The following is a 25,820-nucleotide window of genomic DNA, read 5'->3' on the forward strand; positions in this document are numbered from 1 at the left end:
ATAACTAGCATAGTCTGTGGACAGGTATTAGCATCCCCATTTTGCAGATGAGAAAACCAAGGCTTGGAGAAGTTGGGTGCAATGCCTGCCTTCAATTCACACCCGGGTCTATCTGACTCCAAAACCCCATACTCTTTCTGCTACAACCTGCAGTTGCTACTGTTGTGAGTAGCTTCCCCCTCTCCTAAAGATACTTTTCTAAATGATAATACTCTTTGAATCCTGGTATCTAGGTTTTGGCCACTTTCTGCTCTGGTGGTTGTTGCTTTGACCGCCACCTTCTTCAGGGTTTCTTCTCGAGAGTTGAGCTCCCCCTCGCTTGGAGCCTCTTTTTATGGACTTGGGCAGGCTTCCTACTCTCTCGCCTTCCCTCCTCTCATACGGGAAAGGAGGTTGTTTAGCAAATGCTTGCTAGATCTTTTAGCTGAACAATCTAATGCTCTCTGGCCATCTCACCTAGTTTCACTTATATTTGTTTGCTAAAGAAGACGACGTTTGATGGAGAAAAGTGAGAAAGGATGGGTAGTTTTGGAAGAGCTGGGGTGGGAAGTCACCAGCATTTCCGAGCTCTTAGTGCAGTAATAGGACATAGGTGCTCTCTTCCACGGGACTCAGAACATTTCCTTCCAGTCTCCGGGAGGTTGGCATGGATACAGTTACGTTAGATAGATGGGTAAGCTGATCACCAGAAAAGGGAGAAACCAAACTGTCACAGGTCTCATTGTCTACAAAGTCCCAACAATGATTATCGGCCTTGAAGAAGCAGCTGCAAGCATCCAGCCATCCCTCACCAATGACCTGCACTGGACACCCCAGTGCCTGAGATTTAGCCAGAGCCCCACGCTGCCCTCGGCCCCACAGGGCTTAACACCTCTGCATCCTTCGCTCTACTCCAACAGGTGGCTTGGACCTGTCCAGCAGCTGTCTGATCAGTCCTCCCAAGGAGGTGGCCAGCTGATCACACAAAGGCTCTTGCTGTCACAGGCAGGAGAGAGCACCAAAGAGATCGTTCCCTTGTAGGACACAGGTGAGCATCTCAGAAGAGAGGATGTGTTCTCCTTGGTTGAGAAGGGACGTCAAGGATGGGCATTTCAGTCCAAGTTGCAGGAAAAGTGATGAGAGGTAGTGAGACGGGGAAATTCCCTGGCAGGCAAGGGATTAGCAGCCCTCCTAACCTACTCCTTCTGCAGCCACCTATCTTGCCTGGCATTTACAGAGCAGACAGTACATGCATATTTGTGGCATTGATTTGAAGTCATCTAAATCTTCAAATGAGTCTATATCATCTATAAGACTCCTCATTTATAATATAAACTATTAAAATTAAGACTTCACCTTCCATTTCTTTTGTATCTTCCTACAGTGCTCTGGATAAAGGCCAGCATACAGCAGGTGTTTAATAAATGTTACTGGATCATGGGACCTGCTTCCCCTCTCCCACCCTACACATTTTTTTAGGAGGTACCAGGGATTGAACCCAGGACATCACACATGAGAAGCAGGTGCTCAACCAACGGCTCCCCTCACACCTCTCTGAAGAGTCCCCATATCCTGGCTTGGTATGGGTGTGTTGGGAGGACAGTGGGGGAGTTGGTGTTCTTCTTCTCGTGCGGGAATTCTATTTAGAATTAATAACCATCGGATGCCCACCTGACTACCTGCCCAAAGATTCGGTCAGGAAAAAAAGGAAACAACAACCACAAAACAATTGGAATGGGCAAAGCTTCAATATCCCCTTATTCCTCTCTTCAGGAGTCATTTCTCCAATCCTGATTTAGGAATGACCACATTTGTTACCCCCTTGCCCTCCCTTTCTCAGCCACCACTCCCCCCTCCTCTCCCCCCCCCACCTAGGCCAGCAGCTGGTCTTTCCTAATTGGTAATACATCTTAATAACAACGAGTCCTTAAGCAGCTGTTGCTGTGAATATGGGCTGGTTGAAGAGCTCCCTGTCATTAATTGACTTGTTGGTCCTACTAGTGCTTAAGAAAGGATTAAGTTAATAATGATACTGATTAGACAGGAAGTTGCATGGGGAAGAAAGAAAAAAGAAGGAAGGAAGGAAGGAGGGAGGGAGGGAGAAAGGAAGGAAGGGAGGAAGGAAGGAAAGAAGGAAGGAAGGGAGGAAGGAAGGAAGGAAGGGAAAAGAAAAAGCAGCAGAAGGATTATATTTGGCCCATGTTTTATAATTTCATGGCATTGCCAAAATTCTGGGTTGTGACAAAAGCCTTGCTTAAAATTCCAAGAGAAATTCATAGCTTTTACCTCCGCGGTTTTATTCATTTCTCCATATGATTTGATTTCCAAGCATCTTGCCGGATTGACTATGCCATTTGAGTGCTGGGAAGCGCCCAGTGATTTCAAAAGGGAGAGAAGTGCCTGCAGATGGAGTCAGGCCGGCCCCCCGCAGCCAGGGAGCGCCAGCCCATCAATCCCCAAGTGCAGAGAAAGGCATCTCAAACTCCCAACTTTCTTCAGTTGGAAAAATGGTTATGGATCCTGCTCATTTCTATATATACCTCCCCCTGGCAACGACAATTAAAAAAAAAAAAGTGAGGAAAGAGCTGGTCCTCCCTTGTGGTGTGGGGCATTCTCTTTCCAAATATAGCGAAGGAATGAGCCGCGGGGGTTTAGCCGAGGCCTATAAAAGCCCGGGGAGAGACCCCGCTCGGCAGCTCCCTGCGGGTGGTGGAGGTAAGTCCCTGTGCCTCTGGTGCGTCTTTGTCTCCGCGGCCTGGAGTGACTGACCCGTGCGGCCCACCCGCCGGTGAGGCCCTGCCTGGCTGTGGCGGGTGGCTTCTCAGTGTGCTCCTGCGGGCGCCGTACACCTAGACGTGGAGACGGGTCTCTCAGGCCCCAGGGCCCGCACGCCCTGCCTCCGGCGCCTCGCCTGGAGCTAAGTACCTGTCCCTTAGCCTGGCCGCCTCCTCCCCAGCCCCTTCCTCCTCGCGGAGCTCCCCTCCGGCAGCGTCCCCCTGCCCTCCGTGGCCTCTGCGCCCGCCGCTCGCCTCGGCCTCCCTGCCCCGCCGCCACGGGCCTCCTGCCTGCGGAGCTCTCGTCCTCTCGGGACCAGCCCTGCCCACGCCGCCAGGCGTGAACTCGCCAATCCCGGAGGTGACTCCGTGTTCACAGAGGACAAGGAGACCTGAGGCCTGGCCCTGGTCCAGTAGCACAGGGTTTTTGACAGGATTCTGGCCTTGCTGCCCAGTTCTAAGTGGGAGACATTGCAGGCCAGGCGGAGCCGGAAGACGGTGCCACGGGAGGCGGGTAGGAGGCAGATTTCGGGGCAGTTGGGGGCTCTTACTACCTGCATGGCCCCCCTGTGTGTCCCACGGGCTCCTCCGGCTGGGGTAAGACTTTTTAAAAATGAGCAGTCCTTTAACCTTATTAACTAACTCATCAAGAGCTGATTTGGACCTGGACCAAACGCTCCAGGTATCCCCGAGCTTTCTGTCGGTGCACTCACTGCAGGTCTGCATTTCCACGGCGGCTGCTGTCTTCTGCTCTCCTGTGCGGGTGCGACTCTCAGGTGAGAATTCTGGCGGTGCCCTTGGCTGTTGGAAGGGATCCAGGGTTACCAGGTCCTCCCGCCTCTCGACGGCTTTAAGGAGAGTCGGAGGAACGAAAACATTTAGACAAAAAGATTAGGCAGGAGAGGAGCGGACAGCAGGTAGTGCTTCCAGAACTTTCCAGAAAATGCATGATATCAGATGCTGGCTTCTATTTTAAGCAACCGAAGGAAGCAAAAAGCTGGTTTCCTTCTGTGAGGAGGTAGCCACCTAGAATCAAAGCGGTCCAAGAATTCCTTAACTGTTTGCCATTTAGAACACTCTTTGAAGAATGGTGCTTATTAATTTTTTTATAGTGTCTATTTTTAAATCTTTGCTGAGAAACAACTGAGAGTTATAGAAAAGAAAAATGAGGGCCAGACATGGCACTCTTTTTTTAAGGAGCCACCAGTTCAGGACTCAGAGCCCTGAGCTTGCATTAGATATATGCCCTTTGCACAAAGTAGCCACTGAACGACTAGGAGGCAATTTGATTTTCCCAGCACTTAAGTCCTCCGGGGAAGCTCCACCGGGAGCAAGGGGCTCCGCCGCTGAGGGCTTCTGTGGCCTCGGGGCGGCAGCCAATGATGCTGAGAGAGGCCTGGAGCCGCCCCGGGCCTGGCTCCGGGGGTGCGGGGCTCACCCCGAGGCTTGTCTTGCAGCTGACACCATGAGCAGCGACACTGAAATGGAGGTGTTCGGCATAGCCGCTCCCTTTCTCCGCAAGTCAGAAAAGGAGAGGATCGAGGCGCAGAACCAGCCCTTTGATGCCAAGACCTACTGCTTTGTAGTCGACTCCAAGGAAGAGTACACCAAGGGGCGAATTAAGAGTTCCCAGGATGGGAAGGTCACGGTGGAGACGGAGGACGGCAGGGTGAGGCTCGCCCCGCCCTTCGCAGGCCTGCGGGCCCATCCCTCGGCTCCTCCGGGGGCTGCCTGGTCTGTGCACCTGCCCCAGCCCCGGGCACTTCCAGATGGGGGGCTGCTCCCCGCGTGCCTCCCACGAGGTCACTGCCTTCACGAGGTCACTGCCTTCATGGAGGAAGCAGAATGAATCCTGGCCTCAGGTTCCGGGAGGGGCGGGGGAAAGAATCTGCTGTAGCCTATCGAAGCAGCTGGTGTTCAGTGGCATTGGACCACGTTCACGCTGCCCTAGGTCAGCGGGCACCAGCTTCATTCAAACCAACGGGGTGGAGTTGGTTGGGAGTCGAACCCCAGGGGGAGCTCGTTTAGAACACCCTCCTTTACTGGCCAATGTTTCCCTCTAATTCTTCCAGCAATAGCCATCTAACTGAGGAAGTAAAGAGAGTGTGTAAAGGGCCCTAGTGGACCACAGGTTCAGTGTGAAACTGCAGCCTCCCTTATCAGAAAGGAGAGGCACATGGTATCTGGAGACATCTCCCCACTGCACTCTGGCCTGGCCATTGTGGGGGCCCTGGGAGCAATTCTAGTCTTCACTACTCTCTGGAATCAAGCTAAGAAGAGTTTGGAAATGTTCCAAGGAAAGCCCATACACTGAATAGGAGACGGAAAAGAAAAGCTGAGAGCGGAGAGTAAAGGAAATAGCATCATTGGCTTGGGTGTTTTGGAGAAGGCATTAAGAACTGTCCTTTAATGCTGCCAAGCCCTGAAGCTCCTGGAGGGTAGTTCTGTATAGATTTCAGAAAAAGGAGCTAACAACAGGAAGGATGGAACCTAGATATGATAAGTGGCAATAAAAGTCCACTAAGAGATGAGTCCCAAGAAGGACTGACAGTACAGAGATGGTTTAAGAGAATCCCAGCTTGTAGACAGCGAAAAGGTGGCTCCCCACCCACCTTGCCTGAGGCCAGAATGCAAAAAGCAACCATCTTTAGAGGAGATTTCAGAGGAAGGAGGGAAGAGGAAGGAGGTGAGGGCAGGGCAGGAGAGAGGAGGACAATCCCCACCCCCCCCCAGTGCCAGGGGCTCCCCAAGCCTTGAAAAGGCTAAGGGCCCTGGGACGAGGGGTTTTACCTCTCGAGGGAAGTGGGAAGTTACTTGCCAGGCATGGAGTCACCGCCCTGCCTCATTGTACCTTCTACCTGGATGGTAACACTCTCCTTCCAGAAAAGTGGTGGGGTGAAGCGGGGCTGGGCGCTCGTTCCTGAGCCCACTTGGAGAGGTGGTGGTGAGGGCCTGGCCGCCAGCGAGCTCAGAGTGCGGGCTCAGCCCCTGAGCCCCAGCCCGGTGAGCTCACGCCTCCCTCTTCCTCCTCTGCCCCCGCTTCCGCCACACCAATGGGCGAGCTGACAGGAAAGGAGCCCGTCGGCTGCTGGGCCTGGACGTTTGTCCAGCCGGCATTACCATGCTGAAAGGCTCCTGCAGGCCCCAGGCCCCTGCCCCTCTCCCCTTCATCCTCCCACAGAGATGCTCTTTTTAAATTTCTGACATCCTTCCTTCAACCTCAGGCCCCTGGGAGAGGGAAAGAAGGTCCCAAGGTGCAGAAACAAATCACGTTCTATCACCACTGCCACGAGATGCCCCAGCACCTGCTCTTACCCCACTGGGAAGGAGGCATTTTCTCCGGGGGTTGCCCCTTCTGCCCGGGGCTTGCAAGCCTCCTCTCGGGTGACTGCCATCGGCAGCCGGCCAAGCACACGGAGCAGACGGGTTAGGCACTGCCGTTCTCCCTTGCAGACCCTGGCGGTCAAGCCCGAGGATGTGTACGCCATGAACCCCCCCAAGTTCGACAAGATCGAGGACATGGCCATGCTGACGCACCTGCACGAGCCGGCCGTGCTGTACAACCTCAAGGAGCGCTACACCTCCTGGATGATCTACGTCAGTGCCTTTCGGGCCACTGGGTGGAGCGAGGGGAGACGTTTGCGTGGGCCGTGGGGTTCGGAAAGACTCACGTTTGACAAGCTGTTGGGGAAAAAAAAGAGAAGAAATGAAAAAAAAGGAACCAGAAAGGGGGAAGGGAGAGAAAAGGAGAAAGGAGATGAGAAAGCAAGAGATGTTTGCAGGAGAAAGAAGAGAGGTTGGAAAGAAGGTGGGGAGGAGGAAATGGGGGGAGAGCAGAATAGGGAGGGCCTGGACTGGTTACTTACGAGCAGTGCAAGGTCTGGTTCCTCCTAACTTTGACTCTCAGGTGTGAATGGAGAACACATCTTCCCTCCTTTACCAGGCTATCAAAAAGAAAAGTGAGATAATAGAGGCAAAAGGGTTTTATATATATATATATATATACACACACACATATAATAATTATTATTATTGTCATTGTTTACTTCCACAGACCTACTCGGGCCTCTTCTGCGTCACCGTCAACCCCTACAAGTGGCTGCCGGTGTACAACCCCGAGGTGGTGGAAGGCTACCGAGGCAAAAAGCGCCAGGAGGCCCCGCCCCACATCTTCTCCATCTCCGACAACGCCTATCAGTTCATGCTGACAGGTAGGGCCCCAGGAGGAAGCGTGCAGTGGGGCAGGCCCCAGGCTGGGGCTCCGGAGAGCAGCCGTCTGGGGCTGGCCTGCCGCTGGGGGGGGGTACGTGCCCTCCACCCCCAGGAGAGGAGACAAGGAGCCGGAAGGGGCAGGAAAAGGCCCGAGCCCCTGGAGCCTTGCAGGCCACCGTGAGGAGACTGGAGTTAGTCCAAGACAAAGACTGGCATTTCCTGGGGTTCAGTTCAAGGCAGAGAGGAGCTGCTGGCCGGTGAGAAGCCAGAGGCTGGTTTTAGGCAGGGGCTTAACCGCTCTGCGTCTCCAGAAGGCTCGTCAAGTGTCTATGACTGAAAAGAGGAATTAGGCAATTTAACTCTGACAGCGTGAGAAATGGGGGGGAATTAGGAAACTTTTTTTAAAAAAACTGACCATCAACTCTGTCTTTGGCAGATCGTGAAAACCAGTCCATTCTGATCACGTAAGTATCCACGGCATAGGCTTGGTTTCACAGCTGTGGCCCTTTTGTCCGCAGTGCCGATGGCCAGGGTGCCACTAATTCTAGTCTGTTAATGAGAAAGGGGTTGGGGCACAGTCTATGATGAAAAGTCAGATTTTAGGGAGGGGAAAGTAGGTATGCAGGAGGCCTCAAAAAACTGCACTGCTCCACCCTTGGGCCAAGCAGCCAAGCAGCCCAGGTAGGCTGCCCTCTGCCCTCAACACCTCGTGCCGGGCAGCTGTGTGGTGTGCCTCGGCGTGTGTCCAGGCCTGTGTGTGACCTGAATGTCTGTCGCCTTCTTGGGCCCCCAAGAAGACAAAATGGGGCTGCCATCTTGGGGAACCTGTTCATACTAACCAGACTTTTTTTTGTTTTTTGTTTTGCTTTTCTCGGTTTTAATCATCACTCTGAATAGCGGAGAATCCGGGGCAGGAAAGACTGTGAACACCAAGAGGGTCATCCAGTACTTTGCAACAATTGCAGCTACTGGAGACCTCGCCAAGAAGAAGGACTCCAAGATAAAGGTAAGGAGGGGTCAGAATGTGCTTTGCTTCTGCTGCTAAACCTTTTAACTTCAGGATGAGGCGGCCGGGGGAGGCAGCACTCCTGGTACCCAAGAGAATTAAGACTCTTCAAGGAGGGGAGTCCAGGATTTCAGATCTGCAAGGACAGTCAGCATCTCAGACAACACAGTGTGTATTTGATCTTATAGGACGAGCTCCTGTGATTTCCTGAAAAATGTAGCTCCAAGGCTTAACTGAGGAAGGTCAATTTAAGGACAGCTTGGTGGCTCGCTTCTGTGGCAGAATCACACATACCCATCTGAAAAAATTGTAGGCCTGTACTTGCCTTTACTAAAGCAGATGAGCCCCTAAGTGGAGACTTGAGGAATCGCAGCCTTCAAGGGATTTTAAAAGTCAAGACGCCCAATAAAACAAAATATAGCAAAAGAGTTTTGGGTAAAGCATGCTGCTCATTGACTGACCCTGAAATTGGAAAATCAGGGAAGGCGGGGCTGCCTTCACAGAGGCAGGTGGGCAGCAGGGGCAGGCGGGAGGGTGAGCAGCCAGTCACCCCCGTCGTTCCCTGGCTTAAAGAAGGCTTTGTCTTCCTCCCTTGATGTCTCGCATTAGGGGACCCTGGAGGATCAAATCATCAGTGCCAACCCATTGCTGGAGGCCTTCGGGAACGCCAAGACCGTGAGGAACGACAACTCCTCGCGCTTTGTGAGTCTGGGTTCAGTTCAGGTGGGGTTTTCTTGGTGGTCTGCACGGTTTCCTGTCCTTGCAGAGGCTACAGACGCATGGGACAGCTGTAGCCAGTGAAAGAACGAAACGTGTGCAGGGCATGATGCGTTCATGAGGAGCCAAATACAACAGGGCTCGTGGTGGGGCGTGGCTGGGGAGGCAGGGAAGGCCTTTCTCAGGGCAGGCGTGATCCCAGATCTGCAGGGTGAGAAGGAGGTAGGCTTGGAGAGACCAGGGAGGAGGTGGGACAAGGGGCAGAGCGGGGGAATAACACCAGGAGGCAGGCAGAGCCTGGTGTATCCAGGGAACCCAAGAGGACCATGTGGCTGGGGCAAGGTGGGCAAGGGGGCAAGTCACATGAGATGAGGCAGAAGAGGGAGAAAGAGACCTGGTCATAAGGGAGTGTAGAGGCCACCAGGACTCTGCATTTTCATCTCAAGGACAATGGGAAGCTACTGGAGGGTTCGGTAAGCAGGAAAATAAATTACTTTCATTACCTTATTGTTTGGATGTGTGTGTTTGGGGGAGCAGTTGAAATCGAGGGGATGAAATGAAAATGAGGCACACCCAAGAGGAAGGCACACCAAAGGAGAAGGAAGACGTGTTTAATTTCAAAGCATAGGGAGCACAAAGCTCCTACTCAGACTACTCTGGAGACCAGTGGAAACAATCTGGAGCCGTGGTAGCCTCTGGTCTCCCTCTCCTCCCATAGGGCAAGTTCATCCGAATCCATTTTGGTACCACTGGGAAGCTGGCCTCTGCAGATATTGAAACTTGTAAGTAAATCTTTGGGGTCAGATGATGTCCAAGGGTGATGGGGAGCAGTTTGGAAAACAGTCCCATGTTTGTGTTCATAGATCTGCTGGAAAAATCAAGAGTGACCTTCCAGCTGAAGGCTGAGAGAAGCTACCACATCTTCTACCAGATTCTTTCAAACAAAAAGCCTGAGCTCATAGGTAAATTGATTGGTCCTTAGACCACAGGACCAAGGGGAGTTGGACCTGTACATAGGTTACTCGACAGGCTTATTCGACAAATGAGATGTGGCTGTTTTGACAATGGCATACCCATTATAAAAAAATACTGAATTGAGTGGACAGCAACAAGATGATCTGACTCCTAAAGTCCGCGCTGGTGTATAAAAACCTTCTCACCAGCTGAGCATTTAATTGTCTTTTAGCGCCCCCTCATGTTCTTGTACAGAAAACAACCTGTCACCAAATGCCATGAGGCAGTGCAATATTAGGTGACAAATCCAGCCCGCCAGTGGTACTAACACTGCCCTTGTTCTCCACATAACGAGGCCTCTGTGTACGCTGTCACCTCTGTTCTTTGGCTGTGTTTTCTCAGCCTTCTCTTCCCCAGCCTGGAAGCAGCAATGACTCCAGCTTTTCAACAGATTTTGGAGAAGGCTATGGTTATACCCAATAAGCTATTATTCCTACTTGTGGGCCACATCCTGTCCCAAGCTCAGCCCGTTTTCACTGTTAACTTTTCCAGCCTACATGGATATGCACTCTTCATGTGCAAAGCAAGAGAATTTAAACATTCTCTCTAAAATTCTTAATCTACGTTGCATGGGACTTTATATTCAGCCCCAGCCTGACTGAGCAACTTGAGGCTGCGTAAAAAAGATTTCCAACAACTCTAAATTCAATGTGGTCTCCAGCAGTAAAATCCCCAGCCCAGGGTGCCCAAGCTCAAACCTGCTGGTAGATATTTTCTTTGCATCCGTGTAACCCTCTCAAACTGTGTCATTTCAGAGCTGCTGCTTATTACAACCAACCCTTATGACTACCCATTCATCAGCCAGGGTGAAATCCTGGTGGCCAGCATTGATGATGCTGAGGAGCTGTTGGCTACAGATGTAAGCAGAAGCCAGAGAAAGGTGGGGGGTCCCTATCCATCACTTGGGCCAACTGATTGACTTGCTGTTCTTCTGATACCAGAGTGCTATTGACATCCTGGGCTTCACCCCAGAAGAGAAGTCTGGGCTCTACAAGCTGACGGGTGCCGTGATGCACTATGGCAACATGAAGTTCAAGCAGAAGCAGCGGGAGGAGCAGGCAGAGCCGGATGGGACCGAAGGTAAAAAAAAAAAATCACTGCAACAAACCAGAGCCAGGTGGTTGTTCAAGTGAGGTCATGTGGTGCTCTTCTGAAAGTGACAAATCTACCTTCCACTTGGAGGAAAGAACCTCTCCAAGGTTTACCCAGGTTTGCCAAACTGCTAGAACACTCCTGTTTCAGATGCTATGGAAAGTGACCAGGGCTTTCTGGAATCCAATCCTGCCTTTTCATGAAATCTATCCTATGCTCCAAGTGACTTAGCATCCCCTAGCTACACATAAGCAGTTTAGAGAAGGGATGTAAAATACACCAAGGCATACGTAGCACTGCTTTGAAACATCTGTCTGATTTTCAAAGTGGTTCTCCTACTTAGCTAAGCATCAAGGTTTCCCTTTGCAATTACCTTCTCTCTCTCTCTGTTTTTTGTTTTTTTTTTTTTTTTGCCAGTGGCTGACAAAACAGCCTATCTGATGGGTCTGAACTCATCAGATCTCCTGAAAGCTTTGTGCTTCCCCCGAGTAAAAGTTGGGAATGAGTATGTCACCAAAGGTCAAACTGTGGATCAGGTAAGGACTGCTTCAGGCCGGGAAGGGATGCAGGATGTGGGTGGGGGTGGACTCAGTCTGAGTAGCCAAGTTTTCCCCTAACAGGTGCACCATGCTGTGAATGCCCTTTCCAAGTCTGTTTATGAAAAGCTGTTCTTGTGGATGGTCACACGCATCAACCAGCAGCTGGATACAAAGCTTCCAAGACAGCACTTCATTGGTGTTTTGGACATTGCAGGTTTTGAAATCTTTGAGGTTGGTGGTATTTATGGTCATGTTTACATGTGGCTTAGTGGGGGCGGGGGTGGATATTGGGAATCTTGACCCAATCAGGAAGATATCAAGGTGGCCAGCATGTCATAGCATCACCTATTGTAGGAAAACCAGATAGAGGGTGGACCAGGTAGAAGAGGACTACAGTTTGGAGGGTTTGCATTGTTTTATGAGAGGAAATGACTGTGTCAAGCGGAATACTAAAGGACATTGTCAAGTGGATTAAAAAGAAAAGGAACTTCTGATTTAGAAAGTGTCAGAAAAGGTATAAAGAAGATTTGCTAATAAGGCAATCATGCAAATGTTACAGATGCTTTCAGTTCCGTATTGGAAGAGTGTAGTCGTTTATCAGAGCAGACATTTGGTGTCTAGCAGCTACAAGACATGGAGATGAATAAAAAGATGAGACTGTGATCTAGTAGAAGAAAGTTAGAAATATGTAAGGCACACAGCAGAGTGACTACAATATAAGGTAGAACACGGTTGCACAGGAGATGCCCAGACCATGGGAATTCAGGAGAGGAGGAAACACCTTACAGGTGGAAATTTGGAGAAGGTTCAAAGGAAGAGAGATGACTCGAGCTAGGCTGCAAAGAATGTGGTGGTATCTAAAAGCATAAGTGAGTTGGTGAGAGCTTGAGGCAATGGGGAGGGATGGTGATGGGTCTTTGATTTTAAGAGGAGTCTAACCCATTAACATTATATTTTTGTATTAGTATAACAGCCTGGAGCAGCTGTGCATCAACTTCACCAATGAGAAGCTGCAACAGTTTTTCAACCACCACATGTTTGTGCTGGAGCAGGAGGAGTACAAGAAGGAAGGCATCGAGTGGACGTTCATCGACTTTGGGATGGACCTGGCTGCCTGCATTGAGCTCATCGAGAAGGTGTCCTATCTTGTCCACTTAGTAACCTCTTCTCATATATTCTGCTTCTTGTTTCTGCAGCTCATACTTAAACCATATACATTTTGCCTTTCAATCCAGCCCATGGGCATCTTCTCCATCCTGGAAGAGGAGTGCATGTTCCCCAAGGCAACAGACACCTCCTTCAAGAACAAGCTGTATGACCAGCACCTAGGCAAGTCCAGCAACTTCCAGAAGCCCAAGGTGGTGAAAGGCAGGGCCGAGGCGCACTTCTCACTGGTGCACTACGCCGGCACCGTGGACTACAGCGTCTCGGGCTGGCTGGAGAAGAACAAGGACCCTCTGAACGAGACCGTGGTCGGGCTGTACCAGAAGTCATCTAACAGGCTCCTGGCACACCTCTACGCCACCTTTACTACGGCAGATGGTAATAGGCTCCAAGGAATGCCCTGTTTTGGTGCTAGCTCCCTCCATTTGTTCCATAGGTCCAGAAAACTTTATAGATCTGCTCACAGCACATGGCGTCCTTTATGTCTTTCAGCTGACAGTGGGAAGAAGAAAGTCGCCAAGAAGAAGGGTTCTTCCTTCCAAACTGTCTCTGCCCTTTTCAGGGTAAGAAAAATACCTCAAGTTTGTTTGTCATTGGTTTAAGTCATGTCAAAACGAGTAAATGGAAAGATTCTAAACTTGGTTTGTTTGAGAAGAGTAATGCCTTAATCTGATTATCGTCACTTTGTGAGGTTGAGTGACAGGAGGATCATGTATGAGGTCTTAAACTTAGGTGCAGAATTTAAATATCATTTTGTACTGCAACTAGCTGGCTTGGCTGGACTGGAGGTGGGTCCTCAGACTTGAGACAGTGCTTCATGCTCCCAAGGGAGTTGATTCAGGAGGTAATTTATACTGTGTTAGTCTGGCTCACTCTACCTCCAGTCTTAGGACTACTAAAAGAAAGAGTTAAATAATTTCAGAACTCATACTGAATTTAAAACACATATCTTTTTTTTCACTACAATTTATCTCTGTCTTTGTAAAGGTCCATGGTAGGCTAACTAGTAAATGTAATCTTTCATTTGTTTATTTATTTATTTACTTTTTAGGAAAACCTCAACAAGCTGATGTCAAATTTAAGAACTACTCACCCTCACTTTGTGCGCTGTATAATTCCCAATGAAACCAAAACCCCAGGTAGGGCATCTGCCAGCTCTCTAGATGGTTCCTGGAGTTTAAGAAATGGTGTGTGAAGCTGCTGTCTCTTGCTTCTGTTCTCAGGGGCTATGGAACATAGCCTTGTGCTCCATCAGCTGCGGTGCAACGGTGTCCTCGAAGGCATCCGCATCTGCAGGAAGGGATTCCCAAATAGGATCCTCTATGGGGACTTTAAACAAAGGTGTGTAATGAAAATGTTCTATATGCTTCTAAATGAGCCATGCAAATGCTGAAATTTGAGAGGGAGAAAGACTGGTATAAAAAGACCTTTTCCAAAAGAACAACCATGGAGTTCCATGTATACATACTTACTTCTTCCCGTTTTCTCAGGCGCTTATAATCAACATGGCAGAAAATGGCAGAAAATCCCTGTCTGATTCAGGAGGTCTAGATTCTAGACCACATTCTAGCTGTGAGATGTTACAAGATTCTTTACCTCTCTGGACCTTGGGCTCCTGGGCTATAGAAAGAAAAGGCCAAACTTGGGATGCTTTCCAAGGTTTATATCTTTGCTCACAGTCTGTGATTACGTCTCTGTCCACAACGGCAGGTACCGAGTGCTGAATGCCAGCGCAATCCCCGAGGGGCAATTCATTGACAGCAAGAAAGCTTGTGAAAAGTTGTTGGCATCCATCGATATTGACCACACTCAGTACAAATTTGGCCACACCAAGGTAATGCATCCATTCTCCAGATGCCGCCCTCTTGTTTCTCTTAATCAACTTCTCAAGAAAACTTACTCATGTCATTCTTCTCCCATCTAAGGTGTTCTTCAAGGCAGGCTTGCTGGGGACCCTAGAAGAGATGCGGGATGACCGCCTGGCCAAGCTGATTACCCGGACACAAGCTGTGTGCAGAGGGTTTCTCATGCGTATGGAATTTCAGAAGATGGTGCAGAGAAGGTTAAGTAGGGTCTTTATTCAAACGTGAGGTCTTTGGACAGAGGTGGGTAAGTCTCTTCTGGGAATAACCCAGATTTTGTTTTTAGGGAGTCCATCTTCTGCATCCAGTACAACATTCGCTCATTTATGAATGTCAAGCACTGGCCCTGGATGAAGCTGTATTTTAAGATCAAGCCCCTCCTCAAGAGTGCAGAGACTGAGAAGGAGATGGCCACTATGAAGGAAGAGTTTCAGAAAACCAAAGACGAACTCGCCAAGTCAGAGGCAAAAAGGAAGGAGCTCGAAGAAAAATTGGTGACTCTGGTACAAGAGAAAAATGACCTGCAGCTCCAAGTACAAGCTGTACGTGTTTAGGATCCTATCTTGACTTTCTTTCCAGATTTGACTATTTAGGAAAACAGGATTATTGGCAGGGATTTTTTGCTTTTTGGTTGTGATGTTTCATAAAGGACTTCATATATAAGAAAATACTGGAATGTCGTAAATCTTAACTCATTAAAGGAAATGATCTTTTTTTTTCAAAAGGAAAGTGAAAACCTGTTGGATGCTGAGGAAAGATGTGACCAACTGATTAAAGCCAAATTCCAGCTTGAGGCTAAAATCAAGGAGGTGACTGAAAGAGCAGAGGAAGAGGAAGAGATCAATGCTGAACTGACAGCCAAGAAGAGGAAACTAGAGGATGAATGTTCAGAACTCAAGAAAGACATAGATGACCTTGAACTGACACTGGCCAAGGTTGAAAAGGAGAAACATGCCACAGAGAATAAGGTGCTCTCTCTGTGGATCTTTCTACCTTAGTTTTGTCCTTACCGATCAGGCTTTAATCGTTGTTGTAATTGTTCATAGCTTACCATTAGTTTCTTCTTAGGTTAAAAACCTTACTGAGGAACTTGCTGGGTTGGATGAAACAATTGCAAAGTTAACCAGGGAGAAGAAAGCTCTCCAAGAGGCCCACCAGCAGACCCTGGATGACTTGCAAGCTGAAGAAGACAAGGTCAATTCTTTAGGCAAAATCAAGAGCAAACTGGAACAGCAAGTTGATGATGTGAGTAAATAATGCTAATTGGGGATCCTAGAACTTCAGGGTTGGAAGAGCCCCCAAATGCCCTCTGGTGTAAGGCATTCGTTCTCAAAAGGAAATGATGCCTTTTTCAGCTGGAAAGTTCCTTAGAACAAGAAAAGAAGCTCCGTGTAGATCTGGAAAGGAACAAAAGGAAGCTTGAGGGAGACCTGAAGCTTGCCCAAGAGTCCATATTAGATCTAGAGAATGATAAGCAACAGCTGGATGAGAGGCTCAAGAAGTATGTCCTGAATCCACTGGTTTCAATTTTCCAAGTTACTGGGAAGTTTTGTGTTCATGTACTCTACGTTTCCCTCCACAGGAAGGATTTCGAATATAGTCAGCTGCAAAGCAAAGTGGAAGATGAACAGAGTTTGGGCCTACAGTTTCAGAAGAAAATCAAAGAACTACAGGTAAGAGGTATTAGGGGTTTCTGCTCAAAATGTTGGGTCACTCAGAAAGAGCTGGAGGCTGTCTGCTGTAAGCCATTGACTTAGAGCCAATGGGCAGGACCATTTGCCTGTCTCATTAGTTTCCTTCTTGCTGGACTGATACAGCAGAGTTTAACTATTTTTCCACACTTAAAAAAATGACCAACTTCAAGTATTTGGGGTTAACCTTTAGCTGAATGGAAAATATCCTGGGTTGATTACTGCATGGGGTAGTACCCCTGTTGAGATGGGAGAAAAGTCATATTAAAGGAAATTGGCAACATTCCATTTCACTGGGAGAAGACCAAGGACCGGTTTGTCCAATGGGAAGGGAAGCTAGCCTGTTCTTGGCATCTGGGGTCCTTCTGGGGAACTGACTGCCTGTCGGGGAATGGTTGCCCTATGCAGGCTCGGATCGAGGAGCTGGAAGAAGAGATTGAGGCCGAGAGGGCAACCCGCGCCAAGACAGAGAAGCAGCGCAGCGACTATGCCCGAGAACTGGAAGAGTTGAGCGAGCGGCTGGAGGAGGCGGGAGGCGTCACCTCCACCCAGATAGAGCTGAACAAGAAGCGGGAGGCCGAGTTCCAGAAAATGCGCCGGGACCTGGAGGAGGCCACCCTGCAGCATGAAGCCACAGTGGCCACCCTGAGGAAGAAGCATGGGGACAGCACAGCCGAGCTGGGGGAGCAGATCGACAACCTGCAGAGGGTCAAGCAGAAACTGGAGAAGGAGAAGAGTGAGCTCAAGCTCGAGATCGATGACCTCTCCAGCAACGTCGAGAGTGTGTCAAAATCTAAGGTGCTGGGGCACAAGGCGCCTTGATGGCTTTGAGGACAGAGAAACCTGTGGTTATTCAAATCTGAATACTGATTTCGCTTTCTCTCCCTTCTCCATCCTTTAGGCAAACCTGGAAAAGATATGCCGAACTTTGGAGGACCAGTTAAGTGAGGCCAGGAGCAAGAACGAGGAAATTCAGAGGAGCCTGAGTGACCTGACGACACAGAAGTCTCGTCTTCAGACTGAGGCTGGTGAGCAACGCACAGAAAGTGGGTAGGGGTAAAGCCTCGTGGACACTATATAGTGGCAACCAGTCAAAACTGAGAGAGGATTTCTTTTGGGGATAATTTCTAGGAAAGTATATTTTCAAGAAGAAATCATTGAAATAACCCATAAAAAGTTCCATTCAAAATATCCTGAAGGAAGAGGACACTGTGAGTTCAGTAAAAACAGGAGAAGGGAGTTAAATGAGAAGGGCATTAAGATACTGTCTAACCCAAAGACGTTCAAAACCAATATTACTTCGCACCAAACAGAATCTAATTGGCAGAATCAGGGCTAGAAACGAAGTTCCGCCATCTTTCTACTTCTTGCTGCACATTAATTCGGATTCACTGCATGCAAATGTTTTAAAGAATAAACATTTTCTAAAGTATTTCCAAAAGGTAAACTTGGTTTGTAATAACTAACAGAAAATACATTGAGAGAAAGAAGGTCAGTTATTAAAATTAATTTTTATTTACAAACACTCTATTACACCAAGTAAAAACTCTTCCTCATCCCTTCTTCCACCCCCTGGTAAACTCTAATGCACTTTCTGTCTCTGAATTTGCTATGTCTAGGTACCTTGTACAAATGACCTCATATAATCTTTGTCCTTATGTGCCTTGCTTATTTCACTAAGCATAATGCTTTCAAGGTTCATCCATGTTGCAGCATGTCTCAGAACTTCAGAACTTCTTATGGCTGAATAATATTCCATTGTATGCGTGGGCCACATTTTGTTTATCCGTTTATCTGTTGATGGACACTTGAGCTGTTTTCTGTATTGTAAACAATGCTGCTATGAACATTGGTAACATGGCCAGTTTTTATAGGTTTCTGGTGGATAATAAGAATATGGAGGAACATTATTGAAGGCATTCACTAGAAAATATGACTCCAGCCAGATCTGGTCCTTTTCACAGATGAATCTACCCTTAGCTAGCAGCCACTACAAAGACAAGTGAGGAAAGAAGTTGAGTTGCCACTTCTACAATAATCCTTGGGGATTTACCTCTGAAATCATAATGATCGCCAACACTCTATTTTTTTAAATCTTTTATCCTCTAAATCAACTCACCATATTCACTCAAGAATCAAACTTCAAATTACTCAAGATAGAAACTCCTAGTGAAGGGTTTTCTTTAGTGACAAATTAACCAACAGTTGGAAACGTCAGCCTCTCAGAGGTCTGACATGGGTGTTGTTGGGTGTTTCTAGCAAAAGTTTCAAATTTACAGTTGCTCTTGATGGGTTGGTCTTATTGATAGAAGTCACTCCAAGCTTCCAGCAGTTTATGAAAATATCTCATCAAGTTGCATTTTCAGTTTCCTTTTCATGGATACCCCCTTTCTCCATTAGGAAGGAACCACACCTGATAATTTGCTGTCTCCCCTGCTTTTGGTATAGTGCCTGATATGTATTAGGAACTTGGTGCTTGAATGAATGAATGAATGAAAATATTTCCTTCTGGACAGGTGAACTGAGTCGCCAACTGGAAGAAAGAGAAAGCATAGTCTCCCAACTTTCCAGGAGCAAGCAAGCATTTACCCAGCAAATAGAAGAGCTCAAGAGGCAGTTAGAGGAAGAGAGCAAGGTATGGCATCTGAGGAGTGCTTCCATAATCCAATTTTCACATAGCACATGCAGAGAAAAAAGAACCAACTTTATTCAGTAGATGATGATAGCAGAAACAGACTTGAGTTGTATCTTGAACATGGCCCTAAAATTTTAATCAATTGAATGCTCTCCTCTCTCATGACTTCTGCAGGCCAAGAATGCCCTGGCGCACGCCCTGCAGTCCTCCCGCCACGACTGTGACCTGCTGCGGGAACAGTATGAGGAGGAGCAGGAAGGCAAGGCCGAGCTGCAGAGGGCAATGTCCAAGGCCAACAGCGAGGTGGCCCAGTGGAGGACCAAATACGAGACGGACGCCATCCAGCGCACAGAGGAGCTGGAGGAGGCCAAGTACGCAATGCAATTTGCTTTTAGAAGACCTAGAACCCTTAAGCAATCACAAGAGAGAGGGCACTGACTTTAGAAATACTTGGGAATAAATTTGTTTGCTTAGGTGTTTCCCCATCTCATGTGTATTTTAATGCAGTGATGTACCATTAGAGGAACCTGTCTTTAGCACATTTCATTAAGACAAACAACTTTGATCTTTGGTAGAGACAAGGCAAGTTACTGATCACAGATTTTTGGCAGACACAAAATTCTCCTGGGCTTATGAATGCAAATGGGCACTTGAATCACGAAGATTAGTGAATAGCGATGTTAAGAAAATTGAAACTTAAATAGCATCTGCTTCTCTTTCACATTCCCTTAGGAAAAAACTTGCTCAGCGTCTTCAAGATTCTGAGGAACAGGTTGAGGCGGTGAATGCTAAATGTGCTTCCTTGGAAAAGACCAAGCAGAGACTGCAAGGAGAGGTTGAGGATCTGATGGTTGATGTCGAAAGAGCCAACTCCCTGGCTGCTGCCCTGGACAAGAAGCAGAGGAACTTTGACAAGGTGTGGTGTCGGCTCCATGCGGGTTGAAACCATGATATGGAGACTGCCGCGTAGTCATAGAGGAAGTCTAGGTCCCAGTCATGATTCTGCCACCACCAGCCTTGTGCCCTTGGACAAGTCTTTGTCTTATCTGGGCTGCCGTTTCCTCGTCTGTAAAATGGGATGGGATAGGATGGGAATGGTGGTCTCTTTCAAATACTGTCAGGGAGGCAAATCAATTTCTACAATGCTGTTCAGCCCCACACATTTTTCCTTGCATTATACTGCTGGTCTACCTGGGACGGACAAGGGGGAATCTACCTTAGATCCCATTAGGAGCCCTTCTGGAAGCCCCCCCCCCCCCCCCTTTCAGAATGGCCGGTAAGGTTCAGAACGGCCGGTAAGGTTGGTTTAAACCAAAGTTTTAATGAAATATTTGGAAGTCTAGGGCCATTGTCATCTTAGGAAAAGAGTGCTTAGGTCAAGCTAATTCCTTCTCAAAGGATCTATTTGCTTTTTGGAGATGGGAATTGTGATGGATGAATAATCTTGAGTACATTTACAGAATGAAATCTTGAGTAGTCCAGGAATCAAGGACAAGGAGGCAGGCAAAAGAAATCAAGTCTAGCACCAAACCTAAGAGTCTTCGTCTTAATGGTTTTACTGAGTTGACGTCTGGAGGAACAGTGATCTCGGTGGGGACACCTCCCATCTGCATTCCAGGTGCTAGCAGAGTGGAAGACCAAGTGCGAGGAGAGCCAGGCAGAGCTGGAGGCATCCCTCAAGGAGTCCCGCTCTCTGAGCACTGAACTCTTCAAATTGAAAAATGCCTACGAGGAAGCCTTAGACCAGCTGGAAACTGTGAAGCGAGAAAATAAGAACTTGGAGCGTAAGTAGTCTGAAACATCTGGAACGCTCTGAAACCTCCCTTCACGCTCTGTTGCTAGAGTGGGCATGACTTCAGTACTCAAATCTAGTCACCAGATCCATTCATTCCCCCCGCATACCCCATGAGAGCAAGAGCAGAAAACGTTCATCATTAGGGGGCTCTTGTGGAATCTTTCTATGCACAATAGCCTATTTTTAGGAAACAGGAGTCCTTAGCATTGTCAGCAACTATTTGAAAAGCATTTAGTCGGTGCTCACCGTGCCCAGAAACCCGTGAAGAGCTGTTCAAATGTAACCAAAACTTGTTTTTGCAGAGGAGATAGCAGATCTCACAGAACAAATTGCTGAAAATGGTAAAACCATCCATGAACTGGAGAAATCAAGAAAGCAGATCGAGCTGGAGAAGGCTGATATCCAGTTGGCTCTTGAGGAAGCGGAGGTGAGCAGGAAAGCTGGGAAAGCTGCAGCGGGAACATGCGTGATGATGGATGCTAGCTTCGGGGCTAGCGGACCCCAGTCTTTCTTAATTTCTGCCTCTGTAATTTTACAGGCCTAACCTGTAAAACCTGCTCCTTTAATGTCAAATAGCACACCTGTGGGGTTGAATGAAATAATGCCTGTGAATATCTTGAATTCCTTGGAGGAAATCATTGCATTAAAAATAGGTCTAAAAATGAAATTTTACAAGCATTTTAGATGACCTTAAAATACCTATAAAGTGCTTTTAGCTCCTAAAAATACGATGATTTAACTGTTATAATTGTTTGATGGTATAATTAAAAAGAAATAACAATGAAACAGACTTCATTTCTGCCCTGAAGATAGACTAGGGATATTCTTAAAAAGAGGTCGAATATCATCGAGTGAGAATAAGGAATATTCCACTGCAACTTCACTGCCCCCAAAGGGTAGCAGCCTCTGTCCCATCCCTGGACCTATTTGTTTTGCTTCTGTTCTTTCAAGGCTGCTCTTGAGCACGAAGAGGCCAAGATCCTCCGCATCCAGCTTGAACTGACCCAAGTGAAATCGGAAATCGACAGAAAGATCGCTGAGAAAGACGAAGAGATCGAGCAGCTGAAGAGGAACTATCAGAGAACGGTGGAGACCATGCAGAGCGCGCTGGACGCGGAAGTGCGGAGCAGGAACGAAGCCATCAGGATCAAGAAGAAGATGGAGGGGGATCTGAACGAGATCGAGATCCAGCTGGGCCACGCCAACCGCCAGGCCGCCGAGACCCTCAAGCATCTCCGGAGCGTGCAGGGACAGCTGAAGGTTTGCAGAAGACCCTCGAGGGCAAAACCTCCCTGTCCTCCAGTCTCCACGGTGTACCTTAGGCCCGGGGTCCTGACGCCATGACTTGAAGAAGACTCTGCCTTTTCCCTCCGGCTAGGACACCCAGCTCCACCTGGACGATGCTCTCCGGGGCCAGGAGGACCTGAAGGAGCAGCTGGCGATCGTGGAGCGCAGAGCCAACCTGCTGCAGGCCGAGGTGGAGGAGCTGCGGGCTTCCCTGGAGCAGACCGAGAGGGCCCGGAAACTGGCTGAGCAAGAGCTTTTGGATTCCAACGAGAGGGTGCAGCTGCTGCACACCCAGGTAAGGGGAGGGGAGGCAGGGGGTGAGAGAGCCTGAGCTCAGAGACACCCGGGGAACTCTCGCTTCCCTCGCCCTAGAACACCAGCCTCATCCATACCAAGAAGAAGCTGGAGACGGACCTCACGCAGCTCCAAAGCGAGGTCGAAGATGCCAGCAGGGACGCAAGAAATGCGGAAGAGAAAGCCAAGAAGGCAATCACAGATGTAAGGCCTTTCCTTCCCCGGGATCTGTGCTTCATTAGAGCCCCCTTCCTGCCGCCGACCTCGAGATAATTCCCATTAGACAGGTCGGGGGGCCTTCTGCTCCAAACCGCTCCCCACCTCCGTCGAACTCAGCGCGTTCCCTCCCGCACATTTAAAAGCTGGGTGGGAGAAAAAGTGGAGCATAGGGACAAAAAGGCGAAAGGGATTATATGCCGATTCTTCCCTTATGCCTGCTGAAAGGAACATTCTTTCTTTCAACATATGGTTCAATTACCCAAATATCAAAGAGAGACCATCAGATGTCCAGATCCCACCTAATTTCACCTCCCACGAAGCCAGCTTCCCACCCACCACTACCAAACCGCCTTCCCGGGGCCAGGGCCTCCTCCCCGCTGTCCACAGCTCCAACAGCGCCATCTGCTGCCTGGTGGGGAACATTACCTCTCAAGTTGATTTTGCTCACCAGCCCGGACACAAACCGCCTCAATTCTCGAAAAGAAGCGTTCCCTTAATCTCACTATCTCCAAACCTGTGACGCCGGGTGTTAAGCCCATATTCTCTAAGACTTCTGTATTTTTCTGTATAGAAGACATATTTCTATTCAATGGTAATAATAAAGGTAATAATTTCCTTGGACTGGGGCGAAGGTTCCTAAGGAGGTCAGTCTCAGAGAGGGAAGGAACCATTTTCATCCAGTCCTCAAAGGTATTTCTTTTACTATGAACAGCTGTGCGCAATCGTTGTCTTACGTATTGTCTGTTTCCTTCAGCCTGCTCTCTGGTCCTCTCTGGTACCCTGGTTTGACAGCTCCAGTGCCCTCGATCTTTGCATCTTCGTGGGTGTGATTTGCTTTTCAGGCGGCCATAATGGCTGAGGAGCTGAAGAAGGAGCAGGACACCAGCGCCCACCTGGAGAGGATGAAGAAGAACCTGGAGCAGACAGTGAAGGACCTGCAGCACCGTCTGGATGAGGCTGAGCAGCTGGCCCTGAAGGGCGGGAAGAAGCAGATCCAGAAACTGGAGACGCGGGTACTCACGGGGCGTACCCCAGCATAAGCAGAGCTTGCCAGCCTTCCCCCTTTGTGCTACAGCCTCAGACTAACTTCCCAACCATTTCCCCAGATCCGAGAGCTGGAGTTTGAGCTTGAAGGGGAGCAGAAGAAGAACACAGAGTCTGTCAAGGGTCTGCGGAAATACGAGCGGAGGGTCAAGGAGCTAACTTACCAGGTAAGTGGGAAGAAAAGCCATAAAGTGCAAGCGCTGCTCTGGGTTCTCTCACCGCAATGTAGGTAGATACTCCACCCCAGAAATCTGATGGGGCCCTGAGCAATGACGTCCCCTCCTCTCTAGCTACATTCTCATTTTCTCACTTTCAGAGTGAAGAGGACAGGAAGAATGTGCTGAGATTACAGGATCTGGTGGATAAGCTGCAAGTGAAAGTGAAATCCTATAAGAGGCAGGCCGAGGAGGCTGTAAGTCAGATAAATCCGTGGTTTTAGATCAGCAGCCTTTTCCCTTTCTCACAGTGAGTTCTAACAGAGCAGCCTGCTCATCTTCATCTGCCTGGGCTGTTTGTTTTTAGGATGAACAAGCCAACGTTCATCTTACCAAATTCCGAAAAGCTCAGCATGAGCTGGAGGAGGCTGAGGAACGGGCCGATATTGCAGAATCTCAAGTCAATAAGCTTCGAGCTAAGACCCGAGACTTCACCTCCAGCAGGGTAAGTCGTTGCCTGGGCACTTTGTGGAGAGCAGCAGATGCGTGCTCGCGGAGCGACTCCAGGGAGACCTGGGGAGAACCCACAGTCACTCCAAAATTCTGAGCTGCGAGGATCTGTGAAGAACCCTTTCCTTTAGGGCTGTGGAACCCTGGGTTCAGGAAAGGAAGAGATTTGCTTTAAGTCACTTAGTTGAATAGTGGCAGAGCCCGCTAGAAGCCAGGTCTGTTGGTATCCATGAAAACACAAAACACCATGCTGAAAAGGAATGAATGAGCTTTGCCCCACTGAGATCGTTCAAGCGCCCTCTGCTGGCACAGAGAGGCAGGTGCAGGAGCCCCGTCAGCAGGCTGAGCAGGGGGTAGATTGGGGCCTAATGGGTGGGGCCTGATCTCAGAAGGCCCGTTTCTCCCACGAGGGGTACACAATCTTGTATTCTCTCGAGGTCCAAAAAACTCCTTGTGTTCTCATATGGTCATGCAAAGCAACTCTGTGATGATTCCGGGAAGAGGGGGTGGGAGGAGATGTCTCCATCGTCTGACGTAACTGAAAATGCCTATTTTCCTTCCAGCTGGTAGTCCATGAGAGTGAAGAGTGAGTGATACCCTTCTGGAACAGGGCAGAAAATATGCAAAATGTGTATTTTCATGGTTCCTAACCATTAGACTTAATTTCCATGTGACCGCTTGTCACATGCAATAAACTTTGCTTTGTTTTCAACAGGGGCAGTTCCATTGTATTTGCTTTCCTTTTCCCCATGGGGAATGGTTCATCACTGGCGATTTTTATGCCTAATGTTAAAACCTCTATCAGATGGCTTGATGTGTTCAATTCGTGTGTATATGGTGTGGGGAGGGAGAGATCGCTTTTGGTTTAAACCTGAGATTAGACCAGAAAGAAAAAAAAATATTCCTAGGTTAACACTGCTTTGCAGGATGGGGAATGTCCAAAGAGCCTTCTCTCGATATGACGCAAGGGACTCACAAAGATTAGGTTCAGGAAAAACCCTGTCTCAAGTTGAATAGGGTGGGAAGGAAAAGGGACCAGGTCCCCCTCTTCTAATTCTATTCAGAGAAGGATATCTGGAATTTATTTGTTGGGCAGTTGCTCCATGCAAACACTCTGCTAAATACTGGGAACACACAAAAGAATAAAACAGTGTCTGATCCCTTCAAAGGCTCACAGTCTGACCTGCCACTGAGTCCTGCTATCTTAGCCAGGTCTGCACAATTTCAAAGCTTCAAGCAGACAATCCACTCCCCTCGCCCCCTTGCTTAGAATATGCTTATTTTCACCTTAAGTGGGAAATTACAGCAGGAGGTCAGAACAGCCATCTGGTTGACCTGCCCATGGAAACTTTAGTTACCACAACTAAACACAGCTTATCAGAAATCTTTGCCAAGTTCTTTTCTTTATCTGATTCTAAAAGATTAGGAGGTGACCCAGTTTGACTCGGGTGGGAACAAGAGGCTGAGGGCAGTTCTCTTCAGCACCCAGCGCCAAGGTTAGCGTCTCCTGGGATTTGCCATTAGAGCAGAGAGGAGATCATTATTGATATAAGATGTGGCCTATCAGTGATGTCAGATTTTCGTCCCAAAGGTCACGTCCCTTTAACTTGCTTTGCATACTTTGTGGCAACAGTGGTGACTAAAGAGTGGCACGTCCTCCTGGTGGTGGCCGTCACTGACAGGAAACCACAACGATGGGAACAAATCCAATCCCATCCCAATCCTGCGGTCAGTCCATAAAGCCTGCAGTCACCCAGATCCTCAGAATTTACAAGGATTGCTATAGATGGCCGTCAGGGAAAGGAGGAGGTAGAGAAAGCAAAGGAAGTTT

At 48.6% G+C, this 25,820-nt stretch overlaps 1 protein-coding gene across 3 annotated transcripts; it reads left to right on the plus strand.

Moving 5' to 3' along the window:
- The first annotated feature begins 2,600 nt into the window (after positions 1-2,600).
- On the plus strand, positions 2,601-24,701 carry LOC101411828 (myosin-3). 3 transcript variants are annotated; one of them, XM_058283475.2, is made up of 41 exons: positions 2,601-2,694; positions 3,472-3,529; positions 4,211-4,422; positions 6,207-6,350; positions 6,808-6,964; positions 7,402-7,429; positions 7,863-7,971; positions 8,581-8,673; positions 9,407-9,470; positions 9,552-9,650; positions 10,458-10,561; positions 10,644-10,782; positions 11,212-11,330; positions 11,415-11,564; positions 12,299-12,469; positions 12,569-12,875; positions 12,990-13,060; positions 13,549-13,636; positions 13,721-13,838; positions 14,208-14,331; positions 14,423-14,559; positions 14,646-14,901; positions 15,085-15,327; positions 15,428-15,604; positions 15,715-15,860; positions 15,942-16,032; positions 16,459-16,848; positions 16,952-17,078; positions 18,567-18,685; positions 18,860-19,056; positions 19,418-19,601; positions 20,304-20,469; positions 20,783-20,907; positions 21,432-21,740; positions 21,859-22,062; positions 22,140-22,265; positions 23,123-23,293; positions 23,387-23,491; positions 23,641-23,736; positions 23,847-23,984; positions 24,553-24,701. In XM_058283475.2, the coding sequence occupies exons 3-41, from the start codon at positions 4,219-4,221 to the stop codon at positions 24,577-24,579; spliced, it is 5,823 nt and encodes a 1,940-aa protein (XP_058139458.1). In that variant the 5' UTR covers positions 2,601-2,694; positions 3,472-3,529; positions 4,211-4,218; the 3' UTR covers positions 24,580-24,701. The 3 variants fall into 3 exon arrangements, with proteins under 3 accessions (XP_058139458.1, XP_023441722.2, XP_004483195.2); XM_004483138.4 differs by lacking the exon at positions 2,601-2,694 and having other exon boundaries at positions 3,285-3,529; XM_023585954.3 differs by lacking the exons at positions 2,601-2,694; positions 21,432-21,740; positions 21,859-22,062; positions 22,140-22,265 and having other exon boundaries at positions 3,283-3,529.
- The last annotated feature ends 1,119 nt before the right edge of the window (positions 24,702-25,820 follow it).

This window comes from Dasypus novemcinctus, chromosome 21, assembly GCF_030445035.2.
Source record: "Dasypus novemcinctus isolate mDasNov1 chromosome 21, mDasNov1.1.hap2, whole genome shotgun sequence".
Taxonomy (NCBI): Eukaryota; Metazoa; Chordata; class Mammalia; order Cingulata; family Dasypodidae; genus Dasypus; species Dasypus novemcinctus.

What these genes read in the sequence shown, in the direction of transcription:
- LOC101411828 (XM_004483138.4), top strand. Translation starts at nt 3,367, where the DNA reads ATGAGCAGTCCTTTAACCTTATTAACTAACTCATCAAGAGCTGATTTG. An exon ending in CTCTGCAGATATTGAAACTT is followed by an intron (nt 9,471 to 9,551) that starts GTAAGTAAATCT and finishes TTGTGTTCATAG; the next exon opens with ATCTGCTGGAAAAATCAAGA. An exon ending in AAGGTCAAACTGTGGATCAG is followed by an intron (nt 11,331 to 11,414) that starts GTAAGGACTGCT and finishes TTCCCCTAACAG; the next exon opens with GTGCACCATGCTGTGAATGC.